A 15,024-nucleotide genomic window follows, 5' to 3' on the forward strand; every position below is an offset into this window, starting at 1 on the left:
GGCATGTTGACAGCACCTCCAAATTTGGATTGTAAACCAAACATCTGGAGAACAATGTATTCTACCCAATCAAGATAACCCACCAGGCTGACACAGCAGGCAAATATAGCATTATACTTCCTGGAGTCAGTCACCAGGGCCATCTACAATCCACTTACAACCATAGTATATCGTGTATGTGACATCTTACACATTGTGTTCTATAAATGTGATGTATATCAATGTATTGCAACCAGAACAATTGCAATAAAAAGAAAAATGTAACTTTAAGAATGGCTTCTGTTTTTGTGATAGATTATGAAACTTTGAAGTTATTTTCTATTTTAGCATTTATGTTAAATGTATGTAATATAAAGATATCAGTGGATAAATATGCAGAGTGGAATGATAGAAATTTGCATCTATCTATTTTAATAGTAGTGCTGTAATACATTGTCCTGTTTCAACTCTGCATTTTCAGGTTATATTGGTGCAAGTTAATCCTGGGGAGACATTCACAATCAGAACAGAAGATGGCCACATTCAGTGTATTCAAGGTAAGTATATAATGACCATACTTATATAAAAAAATAAGTACTGTGTGGTAAATAAAGCTTCTGCATACAAGAATGATGAAGAACCTGATAGCAAATTATATTTGCTTGTAAAAGAGAACTTGTTTTCGGTCAGTGGCGGTTTTGTTAAACTCCATCTCAAATGGTATGACATGAGGCCTCTTGAAAGAACTTGTAATCTACAGTCTCGAGCAGTGGATGTTTGGCTACATGCCTGCAACAGTGTGAAAATCTAATCACTTCGATTAAAATGAGTTTGGAGTGCAGTGTAGATAAGTGATGGTATTTACAGCATTCATTTATCATTCTGAAAATAAAACAATTCTGATGTCAGCTAAATTTTATTTGTTGTGCTTTGTGGCAGAATTATGGGTGCCTTGTATTTCATTATACATTTTACTGCGGTGTAGATTTTAGTTTCTGATCTGACCTTGTTAATATTTAATTTGTGATGCGTCAATAAGGAGGGGTAGACACGGTATTAAAGTGGTACTGGACGTCATACCAGTAGAAGAATCAATCATCATCATCAGTTGTTCATCAGAAAGTGCACTATCAAATTTGCTGTGCAGTATTTCTGGATGAGCTGCTGCAGATGAAGCCTACTTTTTCCCTCCGACCTTCTCGCACAGCATTTTGTGGATGATTCTTGCTCAATTCATCGAAATGAATTAGATCCCGTTCCATTACCTCAAAAATCTACTTCAGACTTCCTGCAATGGAGAGCAAAAGTAATCTCCCTCGATGGTTGAAGGGTTTCATAGTTTTGCAGATGCGGAGTTCAAAGATCACAAGGATCCGAAAAGAGCAACTATTCCTGCAGATCGAGGGTCCCGTATATGAAACAGGATGATAAACAACCATTTGGAGAATCAACAACCAAGATGTCAATGGAAAATTACTAACGTACTGGAACTTGACTTTTTAAAAAAGAAAAATTCCTAATTTTTATTCCTTACTCTTTCTGTGCTGAAGGCTGTGGTATCTCGGCCAATTGGCCATTCTTCTTTGAGCCTAGACAATGAATTGGTAGACTATTTAATCACGGGGGTGCATCACAGCTCATCCTGATGTTTTTTTTAATTCGTTCATGGGATGTGGGCGTCACTGGCAAGGCCAGCATTATTGCCCATCCCTAATTGCCCTTGAGAAGGTGGTGAGTCGCCTTCTTGAACCGCTGAAGTCCGTGTTGTGAAGGTTCTCCCACAGTGCTGTTAGGAAGGGAGTTCCAGGATTTTGACCCAGTGATGAAGGAACGGCGATATATTTCCAAGTCAGGATGGTGTGTGACTTGGAGGGGAACGTGCAGGTGGTGTTGTTCCCATGCGCCTGCTGCTCTTGTCCTTCCAGGTGGTAGAGGTCATGGGTTTGGGAGGTGCTGTCGAAGAAGCCTTGGCGAGTTGCTGCAGTGCATCCTGTGGATGGTACGCACTGCAGCCACTGTGCACCAGTGGTGAAGGGAGTGAATGTTTAGGGTGGTGGATGAGGTGCCAATCAAGTGGGCTGCTTTGTCCTGGATGGTGTCGAGCTTCTTGAGTATTGTTGGAGCTGCACTCATCCAGGCAAGTGGAGAGTATTCCATCACACTCCTGACTTGTGCCTTGTAGACGGTGGAAAGGCTTTTGGGAGTCAGGAGGTGAGTCACTCGCCGCAGAATACCCAGCCTCTGACCTGTTCTTGTAGCCACAGTATTTATATGGCTAGTCCAGTTAAGTTTCTGGTCAGTGGTGACCCCCAGGATATTGATGGTGGGGGATTCGGCGATGGTAATGCCGTTGAATGTCAAGGGGAGGTGGTAAGACTCTCTCTTGCTGGAGATGGTCATTGCCTGGCACTTGTCTGGCGCAAATGTTACTTGCCACTTATCAGCCCAAGCCTGGATGTTGTCCAGGTCTTGCTGCATGCGGGCTCGGACTGCTTCATTATTTGAGGGGTTGCGAATGGAACTGAATACTGTGCAATCATCAGCGAACATCCCCATTTCTGACCTTATGATGGAGGGAAGGTCATCAATGAAGCAGCTGAAGATGATTGGGCCTAGGACATGCCCTGAGGAACTCCAGCAGCTATGTCCTGGGGCTGAGATGATTGTCGTCCAACAACCACTACCATCTTCCTTTGTGCTAGGTATGACTCCAGCCACTGGAGTGTTTTCCCCCTGATTCCCATTGACTTCAATTTGACTAGGGCTCCTTGGTGCCACATTTGGTCAAATGCTGCGTTGATGTCAAGGGCAGTCACTCTCACTTCACCTCTGGAATTCAGCTCTTTTATCCATGTTTGGACCAAGGCTGTAATGAGGTCTGGAGCAGAGTGGTCCTGGCGGAACCCAAACTGAGCATCAGTCAGCAGGTTATTGGTGAGTAAGTGCCGCTTGATAGCACTGTCGACGACACCTTCCATCACTTTGCTGATGATTGAGAGTAGACTGATGGGGCGGTAATTGGCCGGATTGGATTTGTCCTGCTTTTTGTGGACAGGACATACCTGGGCAATTTTCCACATTGTCGGGTGGATGCCAGTTTTGTAGCTGTACTGGAACAGCTTGGCTAGAGGCGCAGCTAGTTCTGGAGCACAAGTCTTCAGCACTACAGCCGGGATGTTGTCAGGGCCCATAGCCTTTGTTGTATCCAGTGCACTCAGCCATTTCTTGATATCACTTGGAGTGAATCAAATTGGCTGACAACTGGCTTCTGTGATGGTGGGGATATCGAGAGGAGGCCGAGATGGATCATCCACTCGGCACTCCCGGCTGAAGATGGTTGCAAACCCTTCAGTCTTGTCTTTTGCACTCATGTGCTGGACTCTGCCATCATTGAGGATGGGGATGTTTGCAGAGCCTCCTCCTCCCGTTAGTTATTTAATTGTCCACCGCCATTCACGACTGGATGTGCCAGGACTGCTGAGCTTTGATCTGATCCGTTGGTTGTGGAATCGCTTAGCTCTGTCCATAGCATGGTGCTTCCACTGTTTAGCATGCATGTAGTCCTGAGTTGTAGGTTCACCAGGTTGGCACCTCATTTTTAGGTACACCTGGTGATGCTCCTGGCATGCTCTTCTCCACTCCTCATTGAACCAGGGTTGATCCCCTGGCTTGTTGGTAATCATGATGTGGAGATGCTGGTGATGGACTGGGGTTGACAATTGTAAACAATTTTACAACACCAAGTTATAGTCCAGCAATTTTATTTTAAATTCACAAGCTTTCGGAGGCTTCCTCCTTCCTCCTTCCAACAAACGTTCACCTGAGGAAGGAGGAAGCCTCCGAAAGCTTGTGAATTTAAAATAAAATTGCTGGACTATAACTTGGTGTTGTAAAATTGTTTACAATTGTTGGTAATGGTGGAGTGAGGAATATGCCGGGCCATGAAGTTACAGATTGTGCTGGAATACAATTCTCCTGCTGCTGATGGCGCACAGCACCTTATGGATGCCCAGTTTTGAGCTGCTAGATCTTTTCTGAATCTATCCCATTTAGCATGGTGGTAGTGCCACACATCATGTTGAATGGTATCCTTAGTGCAAAGATGGGACTTCGTCTCCATGAGGACTGTGCGGTGGTCACTCCTACTAATACTGTCATGGACAGATGCATTTGCGACAGGTTGATTGGTGAGCATGAGGTCAAGTATGTCTTTCCCTTGTGTTGGTTCGTTCACCACCTGCCGCAGGCCCAGTCTGGCAGCTGTGTCGTTCAGGACTCGGCCAGCTCGGTCAGTATTGGTGCTGCCGAGCCACTCTTGGTGATGGACATTGAAGTCCCCCACCCAGAGTACATTCTGTGCCCTTGCTACCCTCAGTGCTTCCTCCAAGTGGTGTTCAACATGGAGGAGGACTGATTCATCAGCTGAGGGAGGGCAGTAGATGGTAATCAGTAAGAGGTTTCCTTGCCCATGTTTGACCTGATGCCATGAGATTTCAAAGGGTCCAGAGTCAATGTTGAGGACTCCCAGGACCACTCCCTCCTGACTGTGTATCACTGTACCACCACCTCTGGTGCGTCTGTCCTGCCGGTGGGACAGGACGTACCCAGGGATGGTGATGGAAGAGTCTGGGATGTTGGCTGAAAGGTATGATTCTGTGAGTATGGCTATGTCAGGCTGTTGCTTGACTATCCTCACCTAGCATCTACCCATGCACTTTTGTGCAGGGACACTGGAAAGCGATCAGTATAAGAAACCTTATTTGTAAATATAACATGTAGTCGCTTTGACTTGCCACATGTGTAGTGTTGGATTGTTTACAAAATAAATGCAGGTTGTTACTGTTTTGCTTTTTATTAATTTTTAGGTCCTGCTCATGTTCCCATGATGTCACCAAATGGCTCAATGCCTCCAATTTATGTGCCTCCTGGTTATGTCTCACAGGTACTGTACATTTCCTGCATTTTAATATCTAATGGCAACTGCTAATTCAAGCTCCCTGCATACACAATCAAGATTTTAGTTAAAGGATGAAAGTAGAAACATGTTACCGGCTTCACAAGATTGTGACTTTTATATAGGTATTTTAACTTGCTTGTCATGATTGGATATGCTCTTGCTCTGGGGAATATAATATTTCATTCATATTTAAAAATATAAAATGTGGATGTTGAAAGGACAAGTTAACTGTAGGAATTAACGTGTTCAGTAAAGCCCTTACCCATTTAACCATGCTGTGCATTTTTAATAGTTGGAGAAGGATTTGGTTAGAGAGCTCCTTTGAATGGAAAAATGGAGTCTTTCAAAAATAAAAATAAGGTCCAAAGCGATATTAATCATCATTACAATATAAAGAGAGGAAGAATATTCAGGTTATTGGAAGTAATGGATATGTTCCATGGGCACTCCTTGGTTTACACCACCATAGTCCATATTTTTTTCTAGCAGTGAACTGTTTGTGTTTCACAGAGGAGTTCTCCAGGTTTTGATTTTTCAGTAAATGAATTTTTAAAAAGTAGTTAAGCAATATGGAATATTTGAAGTGGAAAGTACTTTACTATGAAAGTAATCATCTCTAAAGTTATCTTTCCTCTTTATATTTTGGCCAGTATTGCACACAATATTGTGGCTTCAAAACGATGATTCGAGAGTTCAAATAATTCTAAAGGAAGTGCAATGGCTATTAAATCCTTTAACGGTAACATAACAACTTGTATTTATATGGTGCCTTTAATGTAGTGAAAGGCCATTCAGAAGTGAAAAGGCTGACACTGATCAGTTACAGGAGAAGAGTTGAGGTGACTGAAGGGACTGTTGAATTGGTATGTTTTGAGGAAGCTTTAGAAGGGGAGAGGTATCCAGGCTACGATGTTTAGAGAGAGCGCTCCAGAGGGGACTGCAAAGTAAAGGAAATGAAATCCTGAGTTTTTCTGACCTGATGGTGCCCTTTCTCTAACCGCAGAAATTTCAGCACTTCACTGCTCCGTACATGCTGTCGGAGCAGAATACTCTGAATTTTGGCAAGAATCTGTAAAGCAAAAGCTTGGTCTTTCCCAACATTTCTTTTAATGATTTGCCTAACTAGGTGAGGTCTCACTAAGTCTAGAACTGTCAGATGCCTTGTTTCACTGGGAGATGGTAATGGCTTTGAGTCTCTGATTAGCAGAGAGCTGTGCGATCCTAGACTGTGTCATTTTAGACTTTCATTGAAACCTCCATGTCTAAACAAAGTCGGTTTCTCTTTACCCAGGTTTACCATAGATCAGGCTGGTTTGGACATGCCAGGATTGCTCTCGAACTCTGGTGCTTGAAGCTTTCAAAGTTAACTTTAACTGTCACCCGGTCCAGATGGGATGCATCCTAGGTTACTGAGGGAAGTAAGGGTGGAAATTGTAGCACTGGCCACAATCTTTCAATCCTCCTTCAATATGGGAATGGTGCCAGAAGACTGGAGGATTGCAAATGTTACAACCCTGTTCAAAAAAGGGGAGAGGGATAAACCCGACAATTACAGGCCAGTCAGCCTACTGTCGGTGGTGGGGAAACTTTTAGAGAAAATAACCTGGAACAAAATTAATTGGCACTTGGAAAAGTATGGGCTAATAAATTAAAATCAGCATGGATTTGTTAAAGGAAAATCGTGTTTGACTAACTTGATTGAGTTCTTTGATGAAGTAATGGTGAAGGTAGTGCGGTTGATGTGTATATGGACTTTCGAAAGGCATTTGGTAAAGTGCCACATAATGGACTTAATAGCAAAATTAAAGCCTATGGAATTAAAGGGACAGTGGCAACGTGGATACAAAATTGGCTAAGGGACAGAAAACAGAGTAGTGGTGAACGGTTGTTTCTCTGACTGGAGGGACGTATACAGTGGTGTTTCCTAAGCTTCGATATTAGGGCCACTGCTGTTTTTGATATTTATTAATGACCTGGACTTGGGTATACAGGGTGTAATTTCAAAGTTTGATGACACGAAACTCAGGAATGTAGTAAACAATGCGGAGGATAGTGATAGACTACAGGAGGAAATGGGCAGACACGTGGCAGATGAATTTTAACGCTGAGAAGTGTGAAGTGATACATTTTAGTAGAAAGAATGAGGAGAGGCAATATATACTAAATGGTACAATTTTAAAGGGAGTGCAGGAACAGAGAGACCTGGGGGTGTATGTACACAAATCTTTGAAGGTGGCAAGTTGAGAATGCTGTTTTTTTAAAAAAAAGCAAATGGGATCCTTGGCTTTATAAATAGAGGCACAAAGTATAAGAGCAAGGAAGTTATGCTAAACCTTTATAAAACACTGGTTAGGCCTCAGCTGTAGTATTGTCCCCTATTCTGGGCACTGCATTTCAGGAAGGATGTAAAGGCCTTAGAAAGGGTGCAGAAGATATGTACTAGAATGGTACCAGGGATGAGTGACTTCAGTAATGTGGAGAGACTGGAGAAGCTGGGTCTGTTCTCTTTAGAGCAGAGAAGGTTAAGAATAAATTTGATAGAGGTGTTCAAAAGCATGACCGGTTTTGATAGAGTAAATAAGAAAAAACTGTTTCCAGTGGTCGAAGAGTCGGTAACCAGAGTACACAGATTTAAGGTGATTGGCAAAAGAACCAGAGGTGACATGAGGAATTTTTTTTTTACGCAGCGAGTTGTTATGATTTGGAATGCACTGCCGGAAAGGGTGGTGGAAGCAGATTCAGTAGTAACTTTCAAAAGGAAATTGGATAAATACTTGAAAAGGAAAAATTTACAGGGCTGTGAGACTGATTGGATAGCTCTTTCAAAGAGCCGGCACAGGCACGATGGGCCGAATGGCCACCTCCTGTGCTTTACCATACTGTGATAATGAAGATTTAGTTCCGAAGGAAAAGGTAACGTCACCTGCACCTTGCACTGATTGTAAAGGTGGTAACGGTGCCAGTTTATAGACAGCTTTCATTCATTGGAGACATAAGAACATAAGAAATAGGAGCAGGAGTAGGCCAATCGGCCCCTCGAGCCTGCTCCGCCATTCAATAAGATCATGGCTGATCTGATCCTAACCTCAAATCTAAATTCATGTCCAATTTCCTGCCCGCTCCCCGTAACCCCTAATTCCCTTTACTTCTAGGAAACTGTCTATTTCTGTTTTAAATTTATTTAATGATGTAGCTTCCACAGCTTCCTGGAGTCAGCAAATGCCACAGACCTACTACCCTCTGAGTGAAGAAGTTTCTCCTCATCTCAGTTTTGAAAGAGCAGCCCCTTATTCTAAGATTATGCCCCCCAGTTCTAGTTTCACCCATCCTTGGGAACATCCTTACCGCATCCACCCGATCAAGCCCCTTCACAATCTTATATGTTTCAATAAGATCGCCTCTCATTCTTCTGAACTCCAATGAGTAGAGTCCCAATCTACTCAACCTCTCCCTATATGTCCACCCCCTCATCCCCGGGATTAACCGAGTGAACCTTCTTTGTACTGCCTCGAGAGCAAGTATGTCTTTTCTTAAGTATGGACACCAAAACTGTATGCAGTATTCCAGGTGCGGTCTCACCAATACCTTATATAACTGCAGCAATACCTCCCTGTTTTTATATTCTATCCCCCTAGCAATAAAAGCCAACATTCCGTTGGCCTTCTTGATCACCTGCTGCACCTGCATACTAACTTTTTGATTTTCTTGCACTAGGACCCCCAGATCCCTTTGAACTGCAGTACTTTCCAGTTTCTCGCCATTAAGATAATAACTTGCTCTCTGATTTTTCCTGCCAAAGTGCATAACCTCACATTTTCCAATATTGTATTGCATCTGCCAAATCTCCGCCCACTCACCCAGCCTGTCTATATCCCCTTGCAGGTTTTTTATGTCCTCCTCACTCTCTACTTTCCCTCCCATCTTTGTATCATCTGCAAACTTTGATATGTTACACTCGGTCCCCTCCTCCAAATCGTTCATATAGATTGTAAAGAGTTGGGGACCCAGCACTGACCCCTGCGGAACACCACTGGCTACTGGTTGCCAGTCCGAGAATGTACCATTTATCCCAACTCTCTGCTTCCTGTTAGATAACCAATCCTCCACCCATGCCAGAATATTACCCCCAATCCAGTGATTCTTTATCTTGAGCAATAATCTTTTATGTGGCACCTTATCTTGAGCAATAATCTTTTATGTGGCACCTTATCGAATGCCTTCTGGAAGTCTAAATACACTACGTCCACTGGTTCCCCTTTATCCACCCTGTACGTTATGTCCTCAAAGAACTCAAGCAAATCTGTCAGACATGACTTCTCTTCGTAAAGCCATGCTGACTTTGTCCAATTAAATTATGCTTATCCAAATGTTCCACTACTGTCTCCTTAATAATAGACTCTAAAATTTTACCCACCACAGATGTTAGGCTAACTGGTCTATAATTTCCAGCCTTCTGCCTACTACCCTTTTTAATAAGGGTGTTACATTAGCTGTTTTCCAATCTGCCGGGACCTTTGCCGAGTCCAGAGAATTTTGGAAAATTATTACCAAAGCATCCACAATCCCTACTGCCACTTCCCTCAAGACCCTGGGATGTAAGCCATCAGGTCCAGGGGATTTATCCGCCTTGAGTCCCATTAATTTACTGAGTACCAATTCCTTAGTTATTTTAATCGTATTAAGCTCCTCCCCCCCCTAGAGCCCCCTGTTTGTCCAGTGTTGGGATATTCTTAGTGTCCTCTACCGTAAAGACTGAAACAAAATATTTGTTCAGCATTTTTGCCATCTCCATGTTTCCCACCATTAATTTCCCGGTCTCATCCTCTAAGGGACCTACGTTTGCCTTAGCCACCCTTTTTCTTTTTATATAACTGTAGAAACTCTTGCTATCTGTTTTTATATTTTTTGCTAATTTATTTTCATAATCTATCTTCCCTTTCTTAATCAATCCTTTAGTTACTTTTTGCTGTCTTTTGAAGACTTCCCAATCTTCTATCCTCCCACTAAGTTTGGCTACCTTATATGTCTTTGTTTTTAGTCGGATGCTATCCTTAATTTCTTTACTTAGCCACAGATGGCTGTCATTTCTTTTACACCCTTTTTTCCTCAGTGGAATATTTTTTTTTTGAAAGTTGTAAAATAACTCCTTAAATGGACACCACTGCTCATGTACTGTCTTACCCTTTAATCTATTTTCCCAGTTCACTTTAATCAATTCCGCTCTCATACCATCATAGTCTGCTTTATTCAAGCTTAGTACGCTTGTTTGAGAACCAACCTTCTCACCCTCTAATTGGATATGGAATGTAACCATGGGATCCTTAACTAGGACATTATTAATTAATCCTGGCTCATTACACAGGACCAGGTCCAAGGTTGCTTGCCCCCTTGTAGGATCAGTTACATACTGCTCAAGAAATCCATCCCTAATACACTCAATAAACTCTTCCTCAAGGCTGCCCTGCCCAATTTGATTTGTCCAGTCAATATGATAGTTAAAATCCCCCATAATTATAGCTGTTCCCTTATTACATGCCCCGACTATTTCCTGATTAATACTTCTTCCAGCAGAGTTGCAACTATTAGGAGGCCTATATACTATGCCCACTAGTGTTTTTTCCCCTTATTATTCCTTATCTCTACCCAAACTGTTTCATTATCCTGATCCTTTGTCCCAATATCATTTCTCTGTATTACAGTGATTCCTTCCTTTATTAACATAGCCACCCCACCTCCCCTTCCTTCCTGCCTGTTCTTCCTGATTGTTAAATACCCTGGCATATTTAATTCCCAGTCGTTGTCACCCTGCAACCATGTTTCTGTAATGGCCACAAGATCATACCCATATGTAGTTATTTGTGCCATTAACTCGCCCATTTGTTACGAATGCTACGTGCATTCAGATAAAGAACTTTCAAATATGTTTTGTGACACTTAGTTCCTGCTTTTTCCTTTTTTAACACTTTACCTTTTACTCCATACCTTCTGTCCCTTCCTGACACGCTTTCCTCTGTCTCCCTGCTCAGGTTCCCAACCCCCTGCCACAGCTTTGATGCTGGGTTAATCACCTTACGCCTTCTAGTTTTTATTTTATCTGTCGTGCCTAAAGTACACTTTCTTTCCGCTGCTCTACGCTTTTCCCTTTCACTTGTTCTTGAACAACTGTTTGTACTATTTGTATTGTAGATTTCCCCTGGGTCTTCCCCTCTCTCGCTGCTCTCAACTTTATTCCCTTCTGACTCCCCGCTCAGGTTCCCATCCCCCTGCCACTCTAGTTTAAACCTTCCCCAACAGCACTAGCAAACACCCCCGCGAGGACATTGGTCCCGGTCCTGCTCGGGTGTAACCCGTCACGCTTGTTCAGGTCCCACCTTCCCCAGAACCGGTCCCAATGTCCCAGGAATCTAAAACCCTCCCTCCTACACCATCCCTGCAGCCACGCATTCACCCTGTCTATTCTCCTGTTCCTATACTCACTAGCACGTGGCACCGGTAGTAATCCTGAGATCTATACCCCTTTTTTTGGAGTGGGGAGGCGCAGTGGGAAACTTGTATATACTACTTATTCGTACTTTGTTTACCCAGGAAAGGCAACTGGAGAGCCACCCTGTGGAAACAAAGGCTGCTCAGTTGCCATGGGAATACTTAGAATTTGCTAAACCTAGAGGTCATGGGTGTTGTCTGACTCAGGTCCACCCATTTAATCTTTTATACTTATAGTTGGCAGCCTCCACTTTACCCACAGACAGTTAGCTTTTCTAGTTCCTGTTTGCGCTATTTGCATGGGGACTGTTTGAACTGCAGATTTCAGCCCCTCATCTTTATAGTGAAGTTGAACCTGCGTTGAACTCATCAGTTCTCAATGTGAAACTTCATCATGGATTTTAATCCAAGCAGAAAATAAGAAGAAACAAAATTATTTTGTGGGATTGAGTTCTTGTTGCTGCCTCATTTGCATCAGCTCACCAATCAGAGAAGCAGAGCCTGTTGCTCACTGTTGAAATGAAGCAGTTTGACTGAAAGAAATAAAGACTTACACTTGTATAACGCCTTTCACGACGTCCCAAAGCACTTTACAGCCAATTAAATACTTTTGAAGTGTAGTCACTGTTGTAATGTAGGAAACACGACAGCCAATTTGCACACAGTAGGGTCCCACAAACAACAATGTGATAATGACCAGATAATTTGATTGATGTTGGTTAATATTTGTTGATAAATATTGGCTAGGACGCTGGGGATAATTCTCTTGCTCCTCTTCTTAGTGCCACGCGATCTTTTACGTCCACCTGAGAGGATAGCTGGGGCCTCAGTTTGATGCCTCATCCAAAAGATGACACCTCCAATAGTGCAGTACTCCCTCAGTACTACATTGGAGAGTCAGTCTAGATTTTGTGCTCAAGTCTCTGGAGGGGGACTTGAACCCACAACCTTCTCACTCAGGCAAGAGTGCTACTGCTGAGCCACGGCTGAAGGTTACTTATTGGCTAAAGAAATGATAATCCGAAGAGACATGCATTGCTGATTGGAAGTGGAATCTAATTCATGTTGATTGGTCTTTGACCGTGCCACTCAAGAACAGATCAGAGTGGTGTGAGGTGGTTTAAAGCAGTACTAGTTTTGTTGGTTCTGTTCAACTTCCCACTTGTTGCTAAGTGTTGGCCGCAGCATCATCCAGTTTGGGAGTCACTGAACTTTTTTCTCCTCGTGTTACCCACTAAAACCCAGGCTATATCTCAATTAGAGCCTGTTTTATGTAACTCCCTAGCACTGGCAGTTAATTGGTCATTGACTAAAAAATAAATAATTACTTCCATTTTATAAAGGACCTTATTGCATTGAAATGTCTCAGTGCTTCACATAAGTGAATACTTCTGGACCTTTATAATGTAGGCAAACTAATTAAATGCAACATTCGATTTAAAGAAATTAGTGATGAGATAATTTCCTCTATTGCCAATGTTCGCTATACCCACGTGTACGATTTTGGCTAGGTGTGAGCACTCACGTCTGAGTCAAAAGGTTGGAGGTTCAAGGCCCACTTCCGAATTTGAGCTCATAATCAAGGCCAACACTCTAGTGCAGTACAGAGGGAGTACTGCATTGTCAGAGGCGCCCTGTCTTTCAGATGAGACATCAAATTGAGGTCTGTCTGTCTTTTCAGGTGGATGTGAAAGATCCCATGACACTATTTGAAGAAGAGCAGGGAGTTCTCCCTCAACCATTACAGACGAACTGGTCATTGACCTGGTACACTTTTTGTGGGGACCTTGCTGTGATCTCTGCTCACCCTTTGCATTAGGTGACCAAAAATATTTCCTAGAGGTAGAAAGGGAAGAAGTTCACTGGGGTGGAAATAAGAAAGCAGAAACATGTTAGGAGTTCTTAGGAGGCTAGAAAATGCACCAAAAAGTGTGGTGGTAAAAAAAAAAATCAAAATTCCCCTTTAATACAACTGATAAAATATTGGGTACAACTGCCCATGAAGGGAAAACAGACTGAATTGTGGAATGTGGTCCCAAAACATCCTGATGCAACTATGTAATAAAAAAGAATTTAACTTGCTTCGATGCTATGGAGCAGTAGCCTTTGTCGTAAGTTAATATTCACAGCTGTTTTTCAGTTACATGTTTTTTTTGAGTTGTCAGCTTTTTGGAGTGGTGTCTTTTTTTGAAGCTCTTTAGAAGTTTTTCTAAGTTCTGTAGATTAGCATGCATGCTTACTGTGTTTATATTGCACCACTGTTTAAAGTGGTTCTTGAGGATCTGATCCCAAAACCACTTTGATAGCCCCCTCCACCATCAATCTATATTTCGAGGATGATTTCTGGATGTACTTAAAATAATTGTTGCAATGTACATGCACACTCATTTCAATTTGTTTTGGCTGGCTGGCAAAGGTCCATGCAGGGTGGCAGTGATGAAACTGCCTGCACGAAGGTGGGCACTAGCATCTCAGCTGCTCAGCCCACTGGGGGGCTATGTTTTATGGAGTGTGTTACTCAATCTTGGGTTTCAAATGACTACTTTTTAATAAACCATTGGAATATTAGTCTTGGGGTTTGTGATATAATGTGGGCTTTTTGATTGTGTTCGTAACCTGCAGCACAATTTCAGATTACTGTTTTTGTATATCTACAGATGGGTGATAATTCTGCCTATGTGTTAGTTTGCCACAGTGGTAGCATCTCGCCTCTGAGTTAGAATGTTATGGGTTTAAGCCTTACTCCAGGACTTCTGCATATAAAGTGAATGTGACACTTATTCAAAGATCAGCCCCAGTGTCCTAATAACATTCATCTGTCAACCAACCCCATCAAGACAGATTAATTGGTCATTCATCTCATTGCTTGTGGAACCTTGCTGTGTGCAAATTGGCTGCTGCATTTTTTTAAAAATTCATTCTGGGATATGGGTGGAGCTGGCAAGGCCAGCATTTATTGCCTATCCCTAATTGCCCTTGAGAAGGTGGTGGTGTGCCTTCTTTTGAACCACTGCAATCCCACAATGCTGTTAGGTAGGGAGTTCCAGGATTTTGACCCAGCGACGATGAAGGAGTGACAAAACAACAGTGACTACACTTCAAAAGTAAAACTCGTTGATACAGCTTGAGGACATGAAAGCTGCTATGCAAATATAATTTGTTTTCATCAGAAAGAATGCTAGTAGTAGAAACTATTAATGTTAAAAATTCAGTTTTTTTCCCCATTAACATTAACCTATAGTAATAAATTGCATCTACCTAACATAGCTTGCAGCAAGGTAACACATATGGTAAGAATATATTACTAAATGTAGACACTAAACCATTTAGATCAATGGTTCCCAACCTGTGGGTCACAACTCCCTGTTTCTCAAAGTTTGAGAGAAAACTGGGAGAGGATCACCAAAATTCCATTCTCTGCTTGTTGCTTGTTGCTGATCCAGGCTCCTGCTGGAAACTGTTGCTCTGTTACAGGGGCAGAGACTTTATCACAGGAGGGAGGCAGGAGCTACTGAACTCAATATTTTCTTTGCTACATGTAGAATTCCCACTTGCAACATGCAGTAGCAAGTCCACTCCCCAGCTTCAGCCAGAAACCATAAGGA

The 15,024-nt window shown here is 42.5% G+C and overlaps 1 protein-coding gene across 3 annotated transcripts in view; it reads left to right on the forward strand.

Moving 5' to 3' along the window:
- LOC137332878 (fibronectin type-III domain-containing protein 3A-like) overlaps positions 1–15,024 on the forward strand; it is a 145,459-nt gene that overhangs the window by 81,415 nt on the left and 49,020 nt on the right. For all 3 annotated transcript variants that reach the window (XM_067996859.1, XM_067996857.1, XM_067996858.1), the window contains exons 3-4: positions 461–536; positions 4,845–4,921. In XM_067996859.1, coding sequence (XP_067852960.1) covers positions 461–536; positions 4,845–4,921 — 153 coding nt within the window. The remainder of the gene's footprint in view (positions 1–460; positions 537–4,844; positions 4,922–15,024) is intronic.

This window comes from Heptranchias perlo, chromosome 15, assembly GCF_035084215.1.
Source record: "Heptranchias perlo isolate sHepPer1 chromosome 15, sHepPer1.hap1, whole genome shotgun sequence".
In the NCBI taxonomy this organism is placed as follows: Eukaryota; Metazoa; Chordata; class Chondrichthyes; order Hexanchiformes; family Hexanchidae; genus Heptranchias; species Heptranchias perlo.